The sequence below is a fragment of the Choloepus didactylus genome, assembly GCF_015220235.1.
Source record: "Choloepus didactylus isolate mChoDid1 chromosome 25 unlocalized genomic scaffold, mChoDid1.pri SUPER_25_unloc1, whole genome shotgun sequence".
Classification (NCBI taxonomy): Eukaryota; Metazoa; Chordata; class Mammalia; order Pilosa; family Megalonychidae; genus Choloepus; species Choloepus didactylus.
This window is the reverse complement of record NW_023637606.1, coordinates 1,446,825-1,465,436: the sequence shown is the minus strand read 5'-3', so window position 1 is coordinate 1,465,436 and position 18,612 is coordinate 1,446,825. Positions and strand designations below refer to the sequence as shown.

The following is an 18,612-nucleotide window of genomic DNA, read 5'->3' as shown; positions in this document are numbered from 1 at the left end:
TTTTTGTGATTCATTCTTTACATTTTTTCCCTTTCTTTTCTCCTTCTAGAGCTCCAGTGATATGCATGTTAGAGTATCTGATGTTACCCTTTAGGTCACTGAGGTTCTGTTCATTTTGTTCTTCATGAGCTTTGTTTGAGATAATTATTTCCATGTCTTTAAGCTTAATCCTTTCCATTTCTAGCTGGTTGTTAATCCCATTCAGCAAATTTTAAATTTTTTTTATTGTATTTTTGTAGGTCTAGAATTTCTTTTGGTTCTTTTTCACACTTTCCTTCTCTTTCCTCATTGTGTAACATTTTCCTTTAAATTCCTGAGCATTTTTAAATAGCTGTATTATAGTTTTTGTCTGCTAATTCCCTCACCTCTGTCATTTCTGGGTCTGCTTCTATTTACCTATTTTATTCTTATGGCTATGAGTTACCTTCTTCTCATGTTGACTAGAATTTCTTTAAACTTTTAATTTTGAAATACTTTCAAACTACAGGACAATTGCAAAAATAATGCAACCTCCATACAGAGAACTCTAATATGCACCCACCCACTAACCAGATGCAGAAATTTTAACATTTTGCCACATTTGCTGTACATTCTGTCTATTGATCTACCTACCTATATAATCTATCTATTTCTAAACATTTGAGAGCAGTTTGCACACATCATTCTCCTTGAACACATAATACATCTATGCACATTTCCTATGAACAAGGATATTCCTTTATGTAATCATTTTAATTGCAGTTATCAAGTTCAAGAAATTTAACATTGACATAAATCCTAAATTCTCTTTTTCAATTTGTTTTAATGCCCTAATAATGTCCTTTCAAGCCTTTTCTCTTCCACTCTTAGATCCTATACAGGATCACATATTGCATTTAACTGTCATTTTCTCTTTAGTTACTCTTTCTTTTTTTTTAAATTGAGGAAGCAAACATGTAACTTAAACCATCCTACTGCAACCCTTTCTAAGCATACCGTTCAGCAGAATTAATTACATCAATAATGTTGCAGTACCGTTGCCATCATCCATTACTAGAACTTTCCATCCATCCCAAAGAAAAACCCTACAGTCATTTTGCACTAATTCCTCATTGTCCCCCCACCCCACCCCTTCACCCCTGGTAACCTATGCTCTACTTTCTGTCGCTATGAATTTGTATATTGTCTGATATTTTCCTTGTGGCTACCATTTTGGCTTAAATTTACCATTCTAAATCTATAACTTGCCAACTTAACTTCAACAGCAAGCACAAACTACGTTCCTCAACCCCTCAGACCCCCCTTTATGTAGTTCCTATCACAAGTTTCATATATGTACAGTATGAGTCCAAAGCCATTGATTTATCATTACATTTTATGCATTTCCCTTTCAGATCTGATTAATTTTTTTGAATGCTCATCATTTTAATTTTATATTAACAACACTAGGTTTTGTTGTTTTCCTTCAGAGAATACTGGACTCTGTTCTGGCCAGTGGCTAAGTTATCTATGGATTTTTTTTGATACCTTTGACACTTAAAAATCTTTTTTATGGCAAGTTTGGAATAGACTTCACTCTAGGACTGGCTTAACTCTGTAATAAAGTGTCACTCTTCTGGAGTCTCTGCCAAATGACCTGGGTTGGTAGATTCTTCGAGCATTCCCAGAGCTTTGTGAGCTCTGGGAATTGTTCTTTCCCCAGCAGTTCTTTGCCTGGTCTCCTGGAATTTCACAGGATGCACGTGTGGTCTGATATTCAGCAAAGGCTGAAGGGGAGCCCTGTGAAAATCTAAGATCTCTTTGTGTAATTCCCTCCTCTCCAGTGCCTTCACCTAGCCACCTTGACTGTGCTAATCTCCCATCTCTGTATCCTCAATTTGGGAGATCACATGGATTTCTCTTTTGGAGTTTCAGCCTGGAAATTGCCTCCAGGCAGAAAGCTGCGGCGTTATTGGGCTCATCTGGTTCTCTTCCTTCTTCTCAAGGATTACAGTCCTGCACTGCCTGTTGCCTAATGTTTGAAAACCATTGTCTCATTTGCTTTGTCCCGTTTTCTAGTTGTCTAGTTGTTAATGGGAGACCACTCTCTGAGTAGTTACCTACCGCATTCTTTCAAACAGGTGGGCAGGAATCCATTGCATGGATGTATCAGATTTTATTTAAACAGTTTCCAGTTTTCCCACCTATAGTTGCATGACCCAGGCCAAGTTACTTAACTCTTATTACAGATTCATTTCGCCTGTTCTTGAACTTCACACTGATCGAATCATACAGGGGACACTCTTTTGTGTCTGGCTTATTTTGTTCAGCATCAATCCATCCATCTCTTCTATGTACTAGTAATTTGAATAATGTTCCATTCTATGAATATACCACAATGTATCCATTTTCAGTTGATGGACCATTATTTTGGATTTCTGGCTAACATGAAGAAAGCTGTTGTGATGTTGGTAAATAAACTCATGTATTCCTATTGGGAGCATACCCAGTAGTGAAACTGCTGCATCCTAAAGTGTATATATATATATACACACACTTTATATATATATAAATATATATACTTTATATATATATCAACTTTATATATATACATATCAACTTTAGTAGAAACTGCTGAACAGTTTTCCAAAGTAGTTGTGCCATTTTATGTTCCCATCCTTGCAACACTTGATATTGCGAGTCTTTCTAACTTTAATCTTTGTAATTTAGTGCGGACATAGAGGTAGCTCATTTTAGTTTTAATTTATAGTTCTTTTAAGACAGATGATACAAACACTTTAAAAAATATGCTTAGTGGCCATCTGGATGTCTTCTTTCCTGAAGCCATTTTGGATGTTTCTTTGGATAGCCATGTTTTAACCGCGTTGTCCTTTTCTTCGGGATGTTTAGTCTTTGTTTTGTCTTGAGTTCTTTGTTTAACTATATTCTGGGTTTAAGTCCTCTGTCACGTACTTTGGGAATATTAATCCTTGTCCTGCCCACATCAGAGGCTTTTGCACGGTCGCATGAGAGAAGCACGGCTCGATCCCAGAGGCGTTGAGTTCGCAGGTTCTCATGCAGCGTCAGCTCTTAGATCCAGAAAAGGCGGAGCTGGATCCCACCCCAGGAACTGGCCTGAAGGCTCCACGTGGGCGCCCCGCCCATAGCAGGGCCCGCCCATAGACGTCACTCAGCGGAGAGGCGTGGCACAGCCGGGCCCCTGGAGGGGGCGTGACCAGGGGAGGAGGGCGGAGTCCCGGAGGCGACTGACCAATGAAGAGGAAGAACCCTCAGCCGGCAGGGACGGGGCAGAGCCTCAAGGAGGGGGCGGTGCCGGCGTTCCTATTGGGCAGCCCGACGTCGTCAGGGAAACGCGGAGGTCCAGAGGTGGAGGGGCGGGGCCTGGTGGGAGGCGGGGCTCCAGGAGGGGGCGGGGCGGCGGAGACCTGGGAGCCCGTCGTCAGCTGACCTGCCGCCATCTTGTCCGCCATTTGCAATCGGCCCTGAGCGGGAGCGCGGCCCCTGCGAAGCGGGTCGGCGCCGCCGCTACCGCCGCTGCCTCCGCTACCGCTCCTCCACGGACCCCGCCGCCGACCTGGCCTGGGAGTCCGCCCCGCCGCGGCGGCCGGCAGCGCAGCGCTCCCCGGGCGGCACGCGCGACCCCCGGGCCCCGGCCCCGCGCCCGCTTGCGGGCCTCCCGGGGCTCGAGGCCTGCGCGTTCCCCGGCGGCCGCCGCGATGGCCCTCAAGATGGTCAAGGGCAGCATCGACCGCATGTTCGACAAGAACCTGCAGGACCTGGTCCGCGGCATCCGCAACCACAAGGAGGACGAGGTGAGCCCGGCGCGCCCCGGACCCTCGCGCGGGCCTCGAGGCCCTCCCCTGAGGTGCGAGCCTCAGTTTCCCCGCCCTGAGGGCCGCCCCGGGGCCCCGAGCTAGCGGTGGCCGCTCCCTCGCGCGTGCGGGACCACCCAGGTGGGCGCTCTGGCAAGTGCAGCGTCCCGGGCCCCGCCCTCCGCTGCCTCAGTTTCCCCGCTGGGCGATCCGGGCCCGCCTCCCCACCCGGGGTGGCCGCGACAGCCGCGGGCGTCCCTGGAAGCCGCCTCGGCGGTTCCCCGGCCCGAGAGCGTTGCCTGATCACCTGTTAAGCCTGCAGGGTCCCGGGCCCCGCCCCCAGGCCCCCCGGACGCCGCGTGGGGGGTGACCGAGGCAGGGGGTCCGCGGGCCCGGCCCTGGGGGAGACCCCCCTTGGCGGTGATATTCCCGGCGTCCAGATCCCACGCCCTGGGGCTTTGTCGGGAACCGGGCGGGGGTCCCCAGGGCCTGTTCCCCCCCCGGGGCGGTGGGCTTGCTGCCGGGAGGGAAGGCAGCAGGTATCCTCAGCCGAAGGGGGAAGCAGGGGCTCCTGGAATGGGGAAACGGGCTTCTGGCAGAAACCGGAGCCCGTGGGAGGCAAAGCCTTTTCCAGAAGTAAAATCTTTAGCTGCGGGCGTCATTTTCCTTCCCTCCCTACCCCCAGCCTGTGACCTAGATAAGGAGGAATTGGGACAATTAGTGGCTGGTCGGAGGTCGCCTGCAGAGGCCACTTGCACAATGGAAGCTTCAAAAGGCCTCCCCAGTCCCCTCCAGGCCAGAGAGAAACCTGCTGTCTGCAGGAAAGCGGATGGTATCTCCTTACACCTGATCACTGCTCCGGTTTTATTAACCAGCGCAAGGTACAGAGAAGTTAAGGAATTTGCTCCCAGCTGAGCTCCTGCTCCCTGGTTTTTGCCACTTTGTTGCCCTTTTTCAGAATTGGTGTGACCTCAAATGCAATTAGTTTATTTTCGTGTCTTTCTCCTTTCTCTTTGGCCCCACTTGGGTTTTTTTTTTAAATTAGAAGCTCCTGTTACCCTTTTTGGTTACAAGGTGCAACTCACTTTTGCAGTCCTTTCCAGTTTTTTCTCCAGGTGGAAGATTCTGGATTCCTTTCACTTGTGGTGCTTCCTTAAATTTCTGCCCTGGTAGGGTGCCCGGATTTTATTTTTTCCTTTTCCTGCAGTGAATGTTCTGGGATTCGGAAGCTGCAGCCCACACACTCAAGTCAAGGTGGATGGTGGCCCTGGGTTTTAGGGAAGTGGACCCTGGCCCTGGGTTCTTCATTTGGAACTGGTGTGAATAATTGATGACCTGGCTGCTCGGCTTGGGGCAGGTTAAACGGGGTTGTAGTGGTAGAGGCGGTCTCTAAGTAGGGCAGGCGCTGGTGTCTACAGAAGTGGCAGGTGTCCCCGTGGCCCTGCTCTGGCCTGGTTGGTGGGTTCCGGAGGGACAGTCCATCCTCGGTTGCTCTGATCTCCTCCCCAGAGGCGTGAGCGTGAGGGGCGCTTTGCAGAGGCCCAGGTGTGCGTTTGGGGTGTATTTGTGGCCTTAGTGGGCATTGGGAGGCCAGCTTGTGGCTTCCCAGTTCCCTGCTCCTTAGAAGCAGTGACACCACAGACAGGGTGCTGGCCTCCCCACCCCATCTCTCCTCTTGCTGCCACTGTGCCCAGCCTGCTCTTCCTGGGGAGGGTGGTTATCCCCGGGGTTGGCGCTTTGTCACAAATTGGTTTTATGCTTCTGTGCTGCATCGTGGGAGTTAGGGTTAGCAGTGACTTCAGAAGCCACGTGGAAAGACAGCGCACTGGAAGACGAATGGCCTTGAGTCTGGGAGACCCAAGTTCAAGTTCTCGGGCTTATAACCTAGGCGGCCTTGGGCAGGGCCCTCCCCTGGCTCTGATCAGCCAGGTAGGGGTAGGGCTGCATCCCCTCAAAGAGGAGATGAGAACGAGTCACACAATGCCATGTCTTTTGGAGAAGCTAAAGCATGATAAGGTTTATTTTCCAAACCTCAGGCTGTGACCCCTTAGCGGGTTGCAAATTTGATTTAATGGATTGTGGTTTAAAAAAAACAAAACTAGAAAATCCTAGATTTCATGCATTTAGGGTACCTATTTCTTGAAATTTTTGTTTCGGTGTGTGTGTGCGTGCACTCACGTGTGTATTGGGTGAAGATGGAAAATAGATTTCTTAGAGTGAGCCAAAAAAGTTTTAAAAATGGCAGTCTATGCCTGTGTCCCAATCCCCGAGGCAGAGCTACCCACCGTCTGCTGGCAGGTGACCACAGGTCGCTTCTCTCCTGGGGGTGATGAGAACTGTACCTGCCGCGCAGAATTGGTGAGGGGATTAAAGTGAGTTCCCAGGGAGAGCAGTGTCTGCTGCACTTCACTTAATAGATCCAGGACTGTAATACAGTATACTCGTCTTACATGTTTTATGTTTACATTTCTTTCACTTGCAGTCTTTGATTTCTGTAATAGAAAGAAAATGTAGAATATATGTTGTATATTTGTGTCAATGCAGTATTTTAAATACTTATGGCAAAATTCATTTAATTCAACATAAGACTAACTTACAGGTGGAAGTCTCTTAAGTTGCTTAAAGATATTTTGTGAAATACCAGCTGGAATAAATGGGCTCTGCTCATGATTCGTTCTTAAATCTTTAATAAAGTCCCTTTATATCCCTTTTCTATATATTCATGACACGTAGTTAGTACCGAATGATTTGGAGGTTTCCTTTCCCACCGTATCTGGGTGATGTAAAGAAAGCAGATGCAAACTACTGTAATTACAAAAAAAAAACTGAAATAAGTTTCAAAAAAATTAGTCTAATTGTTAGGTTCCTGTGGTGCTCAGATTTATTCTGTTCCTTACAGCATAGCAAAGGTTAGTCTTGGCAGGAGGCAGGAATTCACTTGGAAAACAGCTGGAGAGAAAGCAGATGAATTAATGTGTTATTCTTGTGGGCACTTTTCCAATTTTGGTGAAAACTGTTCTTAATCTTTATTTTTTTTTGTATTTCTAGATTTTGCCTTATAGATTTTTAATTGTAAATAGATTATATCTTGGTCTTTAAAACTTTATTTTTAGTTGTGATAGAATATGCATAGACAAAAAAAATTTCAACCAATTTTAATTTTTTAAAAATTCTTAAATTCTCCCAAAACAAGTCATTGCTGCGAGGTAAAAACTTAAAATTCCTTCCCTACTAAATATCCCGCCCCCATGCTACTCCTGAGTAAGCCCCTTCTAATGGTTTGTATGTACTTTGAGATTCTTTTCTTTGCATAGAGATTTGGTGAGGGAAGTAAAGTGAGTTCACACTTGCCGTTCCACGACCACAGCAGTCGCTGGCAGCTTTGGATGCCAGTGCAAGACATGATGTGCTCCCTCCCGCTTATTACCTTCGGTAGCTCCCTGGTATGGACACACCAGAGTTTGTTTAGCCAAGCCCCCTTGGTGGATTCCGGGGTTTTGCTGTGACAAGCAGTGCTGCCCCGGTTGACGTCACTGGCTGTGACTCCTTGGTGTCCCCATTGGTATTTGGTAGGCTGGGGTCTTGGAAGTAGGATCGCCAGGCCGGAGAGAGAGCGCGTTCTGAGTTTTGGGCCTCCTTCCCCGTGCAGGTTCTCTTTGCTCCCTGGGCGGGCCTTCTCCCCTCTTCCTTGGCTTTTTCCTGACTGTTCCTCGTCTCCTGGAAGCCACCCCCCACCTCCCCAACCTGGTGCGGCTGTCCTTCGAGTGCCTCCTGGTATCCCCCCCGTGACGGTGTCCTCCCGACCTCCGACTCGGGGACCCGCTCTGGAGCCCGTCACCTTGTCACTGAGGCCGGGGGGCTGCCTCCAGCGGTGACTGTGTGTGCAGAGATACTGGGGAGGCCGTTCCCGGACGTGGGGGACTCCGGGAAACTTCCGTCACCCTCCCTTCCCCCTCCACCGCCCGGGTCAGACCCGCCTGCTGTCCCCTCCCCATTGCCTCCCAGCAGGCCTGTCCCCAGCAAGATCGACGCACACCCAGTCCCGCCTGGGCTGGGCGGCCCTGGGCTGAGCTCGGACTCACCACCTTCCCTCGCCCTGGTCCCCAATAGGCTGGGGGTGACCTGAGCAGGTAGAGCGGCGGGCGCACACTCTTCACGACTGCTTGCTTCAGGCGGCAGTTGCCCTGCACGTGGGCAGGCCGCAGAGCCATTCTGCGAGGAGATGTTAGGAGGTTTTTGCGCATCGGATGGTCAAGTCCGGAGTTTGTTTTCTGCCCCTAAGCTCTGCTTAGTGTAACCAGCAGCCGTGTGTCTTCTGTGAAGCTAGGGGTCTGCTGGGTACCTGTGGGAGAGAAGCGGGGTGAGCCCTAACACTCCAAAGGAGGGCAGGGGGTTTGTTGCCTCGGTCTCATTCTGGGGAACCATCCTGCCCCCGGGGGACACTGGGTAGTGTCTGGGGACCGAGTGGGGGGAGCCCAGGAACCCTGTTCAGCACCCCACCAGGTGCCCAGCACAGAATTGCTGGCCGGACCGCATCCTGACCAATGCATACAGGCCCTGTCCCCCTCGTCGCTTTCCTCCAACAGGTAGGGGCTCTCCGTGCGTGGCTAGAAAACCACCCTGCAGAGGAATCGTGGGAAGGGTTGGCTGTGTGAGATCCTGGCCGGGCGAGTTCAGGTAACTTAATGTAAAGAAACTCAGGGTGTAATCACTCAGCTTAATCTTGACCTTGACAAACAGACCTATGAAAGGTGGCCCAGAGGCCCTGCTTCTCCCCAGCACTGGGCCTGCCAGGGGAGGGCAGGACACTGCCTGGGCCTGGCCTGACAACTGCGTGTGCCGTGAGGATCCGGGGTGTCTCCTGCCAGGAACCACCCCAGTGGGCTCTGGGTCCCCAGGCTGCCCTGGGCTGCGCCGTCTCTGGAGGTTTTGGCCGAGACTGTCCCCGAGGGCCCCGGAGCTCCTCTGACGGGACGTGCAGGAGCAGAGCCCGGGGCAGGGGCATCTGGTCTCACTTTGAGACCCGTTGGCTTCCTCTTCGCCCCAGGGGAGTGTGGGGTGCACAGTTGGCCTCCTTCCTTGGTGTGTGGATGTCTGCACAGGCCTTGTCTTGGTCCCACCCCGGGTGTGGGGCTGGCCCGGAGCTGCCTTGGAAGCTGCCGGTCGGGGGCTTAGCGTCCCCAGAAGGCCTCTGTGTTTCCAGTTCATTTTCTCCCTGTTTGTTTTTCGTTTTGGGACTGAGGGTGCTTGGAGGCGGAGGAGCTGCCATTCCCACTGGCAGAGCTGCGGGTCCTGGGTGAGGCGATGGGCTCCCGCGGGTCAGGCAGGCTTTGCCAGAGCCTTTCCAGGGTCTCCTGGCAGCTTTCTCCAGGTACCCTGTCACAGTTGGTCTGAAATGCACGTCACCATCTTTTCAGAGTGAGCCCAAGGCCGACTCCCGGTGTCCTCGTGGGTGGCAGTTTGCCGTCACCCTTCATCTGGTTTCGCCTCCCGCGAGGGTTTGTTGTGTGACCTGTTTATTTACAGGTGCGCCGTGCCAGTGACACTCAGTGTTGGTGTGACCAGCCAAGAGCCAGGGTCTAAAGCTTGTTTTGCTTTACAGAAACTTGCATGCGACATACACAGATATAATTTATACCTCAGGTGGCACCTGCTCCCCGCTGGCTTGACCCCAGCAGCGTTGGGGTTGGAGTCTTCTCTGTCTGGCTGACTGAAAAGAAGAAATCGTAAGCTGAGAGATTAGGAGACTTGGGAACACTGATTTAGGTCTCTCGAGTTGCTCAGCGGACACTGGGCTTTTGTGGTCCCGGGACCCTGGGCTGGGTGTGGGCTGCAGGCCCCCGGCCGGCTCACAGCTCAGCATGTCCTGGATGCCTGGCACGAGGCGGGTGTTGGGCTGCTCCAGGCCATGACAGGACAGGCACATCTGGAGCAGAAGGGCCTCTTGAAAATGTCCAGTTGAGTTCAGCGGCTTTTGAGCTTGCCAGCTCTTGAGAATGAACGGTGGAGCTTCTGTGGAAAGGCGGTGGTCTGGGCCTCGCCCCGAGACTGACTTGGTTTCTAGGGAAGGAGCCTGGGAATCTGAATTTTAAAAAAATGCTCCAGAGACGTCTGATGAGCAGCCGGGATTGAGCTCGCTTGTTTTATTACAGTCCAAGGGAGTTAATATATACAAGGATGTGTGTGCTGTTTGTTCTAAATTAAATTCCTTAACAGTTAAACGGATGCTGAAACCTGCGTCAGTGTTTTAGTACCTCATTTGCTATGTGGTGAAGTGTGAATCTTGCATGGAACTGGCTGAGGTATTTGAGAAATTTAATCATGCTTGCACTTCTAATTTCTTTTTTTAAAAAAGTGTCAATGATATGTAGCCATTTGCAACTTGTGCCTTAAACTGTTTTCTGATTTGACATCCTCGTCTGGCTCTCAGTCATCTCTGCCCTGGCCCACAGCAGTTCAGTTTTTTCTCTTCTTGTAAACAGGGGAATAAATATTCCAGTTTGTTGTTAGCACTGGTGTGTGAAATTCAAAGATGAATATAATCACTCTCTTCCCACATTCCTTATTTCTACTTGATGTAACCATTTTAGATAACAGTTAAGCATTCCCAACTGAGGATGAAATTGGAAAAGCACATTTTTCTTTCCAGAGTATTTTAAATAATTTATAATTCGTTTCCCTTTTTCTGTTCCTACGAACTGTGAGCCTACTCTCTGTTTTAGGACTGTTGACGTCAGTTTTTTAGTGTTCACGCATGGTCTTCCTGAAAGGCTCTTTCGCTTTCCAGTAGTTCTCGTCACCTCTGATGACAGCTCTGAGGTGAAAAATGACAGGTGTCATTGGGCTCTTGTATTTGCCTTCATTCTAGAAGAATGTTCTTTCCAGGTGGAGTCCTGGGTTGATGGTTTTTCCCTTTCGGCTTGTCCAGGATGTCCTTCCATTGTCTTCTGGCCCCCACGTTTCTGACGATAAGTCAGCAGCTGCACATTGCATGTCATTTTTCTCTGAATGCCTTTAAAATTATTTTTTGTTTTCAGCAGTTTGACTGCAATATGCCTAAGCAAGGTGTTTTCTATATTTATCTTGTTTGAGATTTGCTGAACTTCCTAAGTCTATAATCTTTCTCCAAGGATGGGAATGCTTCAGCCATTATTTTTTCAATTATTTTCTCTGTTCCATTCTCTCCTCTCCTGGGAATCCATCTGAAGCTCTGTTAATCTTTTTTTTCAATCTTCTTTTCTCCTTTGGATTGGATAGTTTTTATCATTCTGTATTCAAAGTTAGAGGCTCTTTTTCCTGTAATCTCCAATTTGCTATTAAGTCCATTCTGTGAAGTTTTTTTTTCCCCCAGATAACTGTTTTTCAATTCTAGAATTTCCATTTGGCTGTTTTATGTAGTTTTTATTTTTCTGCTGAGATTTCTTTTTTTATTCATTATGTGCTAATTTTCCTTTCCATCCTTGAGCTTAGGTATAGTTGCTAAATTAAAATCCTAGTCTGCGTATTCTAGAATTTAGGTTATCCCTGGACCAAGCTCCATTGGTTGTTTTTTTTTTTTTCCTTTGAGTATAGGTTATATTTTCCTGTTTCTTATTTTGAGTAATTTTGGATTGTGATCTGGACATTACAAATGGTACACTGTAGAGACTCTGGATTCTGTTATGTTCCTCTGAAGAGTATTGATATTTTGTTTGTTTCTTTGTTCGGGTGTTTTACTGGATAATTTGTCTGGGTTGGAACTCCTAGCTCTGTCTTGCTTGTGGGGGTAGTGTGCAGGAGGCAGCTGAAATTGTCTCTTCCAGCTTTACCTGGGCTATGTGGAATGTGCTCGTGCAGGCGTGGCTTGGGGTTGGCCAGGTATTTGGGCTGAGTTCCTAGACCACGTGTGGGTCTGCCTCTCTGTCTCCCCTTTCAAGGATTTCTTGTCTCACCTTCCAGCTGCTGTGTTCACCCCAAACTCGGTCCTCTGGTTGTTCGAGCTGATTGGACTGCGGGTTTTCTGCCTCCCTCAACACCAGAACCATGAAAACAGGCCGCTCACCCTGAGCTGCTTGTTCTCCACTGCCTCCAGGTCGGGGTGGGGCCTGGTCCGACAAGAGCTGCTCAGACTTGACCTACAGTGGAGTCTGCCGCCCTGTGAAAGCCGAGGAGTCCAGGGGTCCTGGCTCCCGAGCGAGTCGTGGGCAGTATGGCTGGCCCCAGCGTCCAGCCCCCCTCCGCCGCCAAGGGCGGGCTCCCGGTCCATCCTCTGATTCACAGTGTGCGAGGCTCCCCCAGCAGGCCGCGGCACCAGCCTTCGTGTGGGTTCTCATCTCTAAGAAGTCCCTTTTTCTGTTTTAGGCTTTTCATTTCGAAATAATTTCAGATTTACAGCAAAGTTTAAAAAAAAACACGGAGAACTCCAATATACCCCCTACTCAGATATCCAGATTTACCAACTTTTACCATTTTGCCACATTTGCTCTACCATTCTCTCTCTCTCTCTCTCCCTGCTAAACAAGAAGAGTAAATTTGTATACATCATGCTCCTTTAGCACTTAATATTTCCGTGTACATTTCCTAAGAACAAGGATACTCACTTATCTAATCATATCAGGTACAGTTCCTGAGAAATTTAACATTGATATAAAGAATAGCCTTTGTTCAGTTTTTTTCACTTGTCCCAATGATGTCCTTTTGGGCATTTCCTCTTCCATTATTAGATCCTGTCGAGGATCATGTATTGCATTTAATTGTCATTGTCTTTTTTTTAAATTGTGGTGAGATGTATAGTACCTAAAATTTCCAGTCTCAACCACTCCCATCTAAATGATCCCTAATGAATGTGTTGCCTCCTCCTTCCGTGGTCTGTTCATTGGCAGAGCGCCACCGAGAGCCGTCCGCTGGCCCTCCCTGCAGAGCAAGTGCGGGTCCCGTCCCCCCGTCAGACATGGTTGAACGTGAGAACAAGCCCGAGTTTATCATCACGCTGCAGGGTGGTGACCTGTTGCTCTAGATGTAGGGGAAGTCCAAGATCTCAATAAAAGATGCTGATTAAGAAACAGTCCTAAATAATCAAACCCTTGTCCTGCTTAACTTCCAGGTGCGCTTATCACCGCTGATGTAGTAAAAGGCGTGGTGCCTGGGGAGCTGTTAGATTTGCCCCCCACGGGAGCGTCTGTCAGTGGTCGGGGTCGCGTGTCCTGGGATTGGCACGTCTCTGGCCGGGACGGGGAAGAGGCACCACCGCTCGGGAACGGCGGCTTCCTCAGGGGTCCGGTGTCTCAGACCAAAGAGCCGTCTTATTTTCTCAGTTACCCCGTTGGTGACTTCTGCTTCCCTCTCTGTTCTGTGGAGGTGTAGAGGGAGCATCTGAGATGACCTGGCCTCAGTTTATCAGTGTCTCAGGGGTTTTGAAAATGGGCTGCTGTTGGCCCTGGGGTTCCTCTTCGATAGAGAAGCTTGAGCAGATAACGAGGACTCTGTTGACTTAGTGTAAGGCAGACTCCAGCTGGGCACTTGTGGTGCATCAGGCGTCGTGCCGGACATGGGGGGTGCCGCAGAGACCATCAAGTGGGGGCCTGCCAGAGGGCGCAGGGGTGCCTCTCAGTGGGATCTCGAAGTGTAAGTATATCCTAAACGCCAAATGGGACATACTTATGCTAAGGTAGCCGTCATTGCTCTGAAATGCACATTTCCCTGGGTGTCCTGCATTTTTATTTGCTAAAGCTCAGAACTTTGACTACCCTGATGGAGCTTTCAGTCAGGTGGGGCAGAAGCATTAAATGAACCCTATAGTAACCAAGATCCCAAAGTGTAGATGCTGTGGGGGGTGGCGACGCAGGTTCTGAGAGGTTGACAAGTTGGAGGGAGAGAGGTGAGGCCGGCTGACTAAAGGCGGCCAGGGCATGTGCGGGCAGGCTTCAGAGGGCATTGTTTGTGTTATTCTCTTAATGCCCCCCCAAAAAAATCTGCAAAAGGGGCGCAGAGCACGTGAGGTAAGGGTAGGTCTTTGACTGGGGCCTGGCGTCTGCTGCCGCAACATCCTGCATACCCTGCTGGGGAGGTTGGATAAGTGACAGCCCTGGACGAGGGGGGCGTGGCCTTCAAGACCAGGCCTTCTGGAAGTCTGCTGTGTGCTGAGGTGCCCCCAGCACAACGCTGACCAGGAACCCGGGTCCAGACTTCAGACCCGGCTTCAGACCAGGGTTCAGCTTCCAGAGACACGCTGTTCCGGTTTGCTAGAGCTGCCGCTATGCAAAGTACCAGAAATGGGTGGGCTTTTATAAAGGGGGTTTATCAGGTTACAGATTTACAGTTCTAAGGCCATAAAAGTGTCCAAACTGAGGCGTCAACAGTAGGGTACCTTCACTGAAGAAAGGCTGATGGCATCTGGAACACCTCTGTCAGCTGGGGAGGCACATGGCTGCGTCTGCTGGTCCTTTGCTCCCGGGTTGTGCTACTTTCAGCTTCTGATTCCAGTGGTTTTCTCTTTAAGCGTCTGTGGGTTCTCACTTAGCTTCTCTAGGGCAAACTCTGGGCCTCATCTCTTAGCAACTCCAAACGTCTTTCTGTCTGCATCTCTGAGCATCTGGGTCTGTGTCAGCCCCTGAACTCTCTTAAGGACTCCAATAAACTAATCAAGACCCACTTTGAATGGGTGGGGTCACATCGCCATGGAAACAACCTAATCAAGAGACCTCACCCACAGTAAGTGCCCCTCCCCAAGACTGGATTAAAAGAACATGTCTTTTGTGGGATACGTAACACATCCGACCAGCACACATGCACAGAGGAAAAAGACCTGATGGCACTGTCCCCTAAAGACAGCACTCTGCTCTCGGCAGTGGGACGGTCCCCCGAGGCCTGTGGGGTGGTTTTAGCAGCAGGGCTGGTGCTGGGGGTGGCAGGCGTGCTTGCTGCTTCCTCTTGAGCCTCGGCGAGGGCCTGTCGGGTTAGCTGGTGTCCTCCGTCTCTGACTTTTTTCAGAGCTCCATTTGGATGTGAAAATAAGTTTTACCAATTGAGTGACACTTTGCTTTTTAGAATTCACTTTTTTGTCTTATACTTTGCTTTAAAAATTTTTTTTCTTTATTTGAGAAGTTGTGGCACATTGCTTTTTTTCATCAGAGACATGTTTATTCTTGGAGCACAAAGTGTGAGACTGAAGTTAGCTCGTGAGATTTTTTAATTGCCTGCAACTCCCCAGAGAAGAGAAGCCGTATAAGTACGTGCCGCTCTGCGTTTCGTGTGTGTGGCGTGGAGCAAAGAACATTTCTTTTCTTTTTTATCATTTTTTATTTTTTGTTAACAGCTTTGTTGGAATATAATTCATGTACCATAAGGCTCCCTCTTTTAAAGTGTACAGTTTACTGTTTTTTATGCTCGCAGGGTTGTACTCTCTAATTTTCACCACTAATTTTGGAACATCTTTGTCACCCCAAATAGAAACGCTGCACCTGCCAGCAGTCGGTCCCCATTCCCCTCCCCCAGCCCCACAAGCACGGATCTACTTCTGTCCCTGCGGATTTTCCTCTTCTGGACATTCCATATCAGCGGAACCACACAATGTTAGTCCTTTTGTGTCTGGCTTCTTGCACCGAGCATCATGTTTGTAAGGTCCGTCCACGTTGCAGGGATCGGCGCTTCCTTCCTTTCCGTGGCTGAAGAGCTTTCTGTTGTGTGGACGGGCCACAGTTCAGCCATTGCTGGGCGTTTGGGTTGCTTGAGCTTTTTGGCGGTTGTGACCAGTGTCCGTGTCAGCCTGTGTTCCCGGCTCTCTCAGGTGAGCCCTGGAGTGGGCTGCTGGGTCAGGTGGTCACTCTACGCCTAAGCTTTGGGACCCGCCAGGCCGTTTTGGCCACATCCGTGTCCGTACTTGTTATTGTCATCTTCTTGTTCTTTCCCTTTAAATCATTAAACATTGCTGTGGTGCTTCCAGATGCAGGAAGGGGTCACCCTCGTGGAGACGGCCCGAGGGCCCCTCGAGCAGGGTTGATCACTTGAAGCGTGTTGGGAGAGCATGGTGCCGCTCGTTCTGTTGTACGAACTCAGACTACACAATCCTCAGCAGAACATTCAGTGCCCAACGGCCCCAGAGGCCTGCCCGTGCCCAGCATGTCCAGGCCAAGCATGGAGGCCGGCAGCGAAGCAGGGAGGCCCTTCGGCCATGGAGTCCGGGTGGGTCCGTTAACTTTGAAGTTGACTTCAGGCCTTCACGGGGCCTCGAGGGGCAGAGGTGTGATGCTGGGTTCAGACATGTAGCCTTGGGGTCACTCATTCCTCTCACCACTAGCAGGGGCTTTGAAGCTGTGGGCTTTGAGGGTGCTTGGGGGGGGGGGGCCTGTGCTGAGGACCCACTGGGCCCGTGGCTGGGCAGACAGGGTGTCCTGGGGAGGGGCAGCCTGTGGCGGTTCTCCCCCCGTGCTGGCACTGCAGCCCACCTTGGCTTCTCGCCCCCTGACGCCGTTCCAGGAGGCCGTGTCCTCACCTCTTGAGACCCCCCCATGGGCCCCCAGCAGGTCTGCGGGCTTGGGCACCTGACATGTTGCCAATCCTAGGGTCATCGGGGGTCCCTGGGTGGGCCCCAACTGTGACTGGAGGTGCAGAGGAAGGGCAGCCGGAGCCCAGCTGGGGTGGGACTGTCCGTGCCCCCCTGGCTGCCTGGGAGGGGTGGGTCGGGCTCTTCCCTTTGGCCCCTGCTCCGTCTCCAGAATGCTGGCAAGGCGGCCACCTCTGGCGGGTAGTAAACGGGGATTTTTCCCTTTCACTAGTTGGGCAGTTTTCTTAAAAAAGCAGGGATACATATGCAAACAAAGCTGAATTGGAGGGCTAAGAAAATTTCCTTGTTTTAATATCCCGTTTTGAATTGCTGGTGTTTTTGTTTAACATTTAAAACTTTTCATCAGAGAAACGTCAAACATACCCACCAGTAGAGAAGACAGAGTGACAAACCCCAGTGTTGCGCTGCCTTTGGTGGCTGTTGCCTTCCGGTCATTCCCCTCTTCTCCTCCTGCCGCTCCAGGAGGAAAGTGAAGGGAATCCCACCCATCGAATCCTTCATTGCAATGTTTGTTTTTTTTTTTTCTTTTTTCTAATAACACCTTTATTTAGAGATAAATCACATACCATGTAACTCACCCATTTAAAGTGTACAATTTAGTGGTTTAGTTTAGTCATAGAGTTGTGCAGCCATTGCCACTAATTCTAGAACATTCTCATCACTCTAGAAAGAGACCCTGTGCCCCTCAGCAGCCCCCCCCCCCCCGCCCCGGCGTCCACTTGTCTGCCCCCTCTTTCTGTGCATTTGCCTCTTCCAGGCAGTTCATAGAGACGGGGACCAATGGTGTGTGGCCCAGCAGCTTCCTGAAACAGTTATTCTTAACTCTTTATTTAAAGACATTCACAGCTTTTTATTTTTTCTTTTTAGGCGAAGTACATCTCTCAGTGTATTGACGAAATCAAGCAAGAGCTGAAGCAAGACAACATTGCAGTGAAAGCGAACGCCGTCTGCAAGCTGACGTATGTAAGTAGCTGGGTGCGGCCTCAGGGCGCTCCCCCCTTGCACCCCCAGTGCTGCCCGCTGCTGGCCCTACGCCTAGGCACCTGCCGTTCGTCAGACATTTGTTGACGCCGTGGGCTCCAGGGCTGCCTCTTAGAGGCACACTGTGCCTGGGGTGGGGCCTGCTGGGGGCACCGAGAATGTGCCCCCACCCAGCAGGCTTGAGGTCCCCTGGAGGCCGGTGGGAGTCTCCGCTCCTGCTGCAGCCTGGGCTACTGGTGGCCGGAGACACAGCTCCCCACCTGGCTCTAGTCCCCGGAGACGTGTGGCCATGGCCGGCTGCTTACCAGCGACAGAGAGGCCGAGGGTGGGCTGGCAGGGTCCTGGCTGCACTTGGTGAGCCGTGGCTGTTAGGAGCCGCTTTACCCGCCGGTCGTGGGGGGATTCTAACCAGTCAAGTGGCCGCTAGCTTTTTGGTTGCAGAGGTTTAGTCTCTTTTAGCATGTGTTGTTATTCTGTCCCTCTGGTGTTTAAGCACGAAGGGTATTTTGTTGGCTGGTTTGCTGCGTTAGTAAGGATGTGACTAGATTTGGTCTTCACATGCTGGGAGGGAATGCTCTGGGACGTGACACACCCTGTGGTTAAAGCGCTGGCACCCCCCTTTTCTCACAGCTGCAGATGTTGGGGTACGACATCAGCTGGGCTGCTTTCAACATCGTGGAAGTGATGAGCGCCTCCAAGTTTACGTTCAAGGTGAGGCCTGGGGGTGCGTGGCGGTGGGCTCCGGGTGTGCTCTGAGAGTGGGTGGTGGGCATGAGGCCCCTGGGTGAGGGGCTGTGCAAGTGTGGGTGAGACCAGTGTGCTGGACGGCGTCCACGGGCCCTGCCCACTGGCACGCTTTAATACAGGGAGCAGACGTGGGTGCCTGGCTTGGTCCACCGCCTAGAAGCCTCCCGCCTGTGCCGTTTCTCAGAGAGCCACTGTGCGTCTAGGGCTAGTTACCTGTTTCTTAAAGTTCTCTTTGTGGAGACGCCATAGAAAATCACTTTTTGAAAAGTTAGGACAATATAGAAATAACAGTGTCCATGGGGAGGAGGGAGATGTGGGGAGAACCTGTGAGCCTGTCCTCGGGGGTGCCTGTTGTAACTTCAGTTACAGTTCATCGTATTTACTCACATCCTTTACATCATCGAGATGAAAATCTTTTGTTCATTAGCGTATTTGAAGTTCAATTAAAGGAATTTGAGCTATAAGACATTATAAGGAAGAAGAAAAAACCAAAACCCACCCCAAAACAACAAGCCTGCTGGTGTGTCCCAGAGATGCCTGCTTGCCTGCCGC

At 50.3% G+C, this 18,612-nt stretch overlaps 1 protein-coding gene across 3 annotated transcripts in view; it reads left to right on the top strand.

Moving 5' to 3' along the window:
- Nucleotides 1–3,430: 3,430 nt before the first annotated feature.
- The window catches only part of AP3D1 (adaptor related protein complex 3 subunit delta 1), a 54,265-nt gene continuing 39,083 nt past the window's right edge, over nucleotides 3,431–18,612 (top strand). Inside the window, exons 1-3 of one of the 3 annotated variants that reach the window (XM_037823850.1) lie at nucleotides 3,431–3,791; nucleotides 17,200–17,295; nucleotides 17,944–18,024. In XM_037823850.1, the coding sequence (XP_037679778.1) occupies nucleotides 3,696–3,791; nucleotides 17,200–17,295; nucleotides 17,944–18,024 (273 nt within the window). In that variant the 5' untranslated portion in view covers nucleotides 3,431–3,695. Of the gene's footprint in view, nucleotides 3,792–17,199; nucleotides 17,296–17,943; nucleotides 18,025–18,612 lie in introns of those variants that run through there. The other 2 variants (XR_005214940.1, XM_037823851.1) reach the window with 2 other exon arrangements.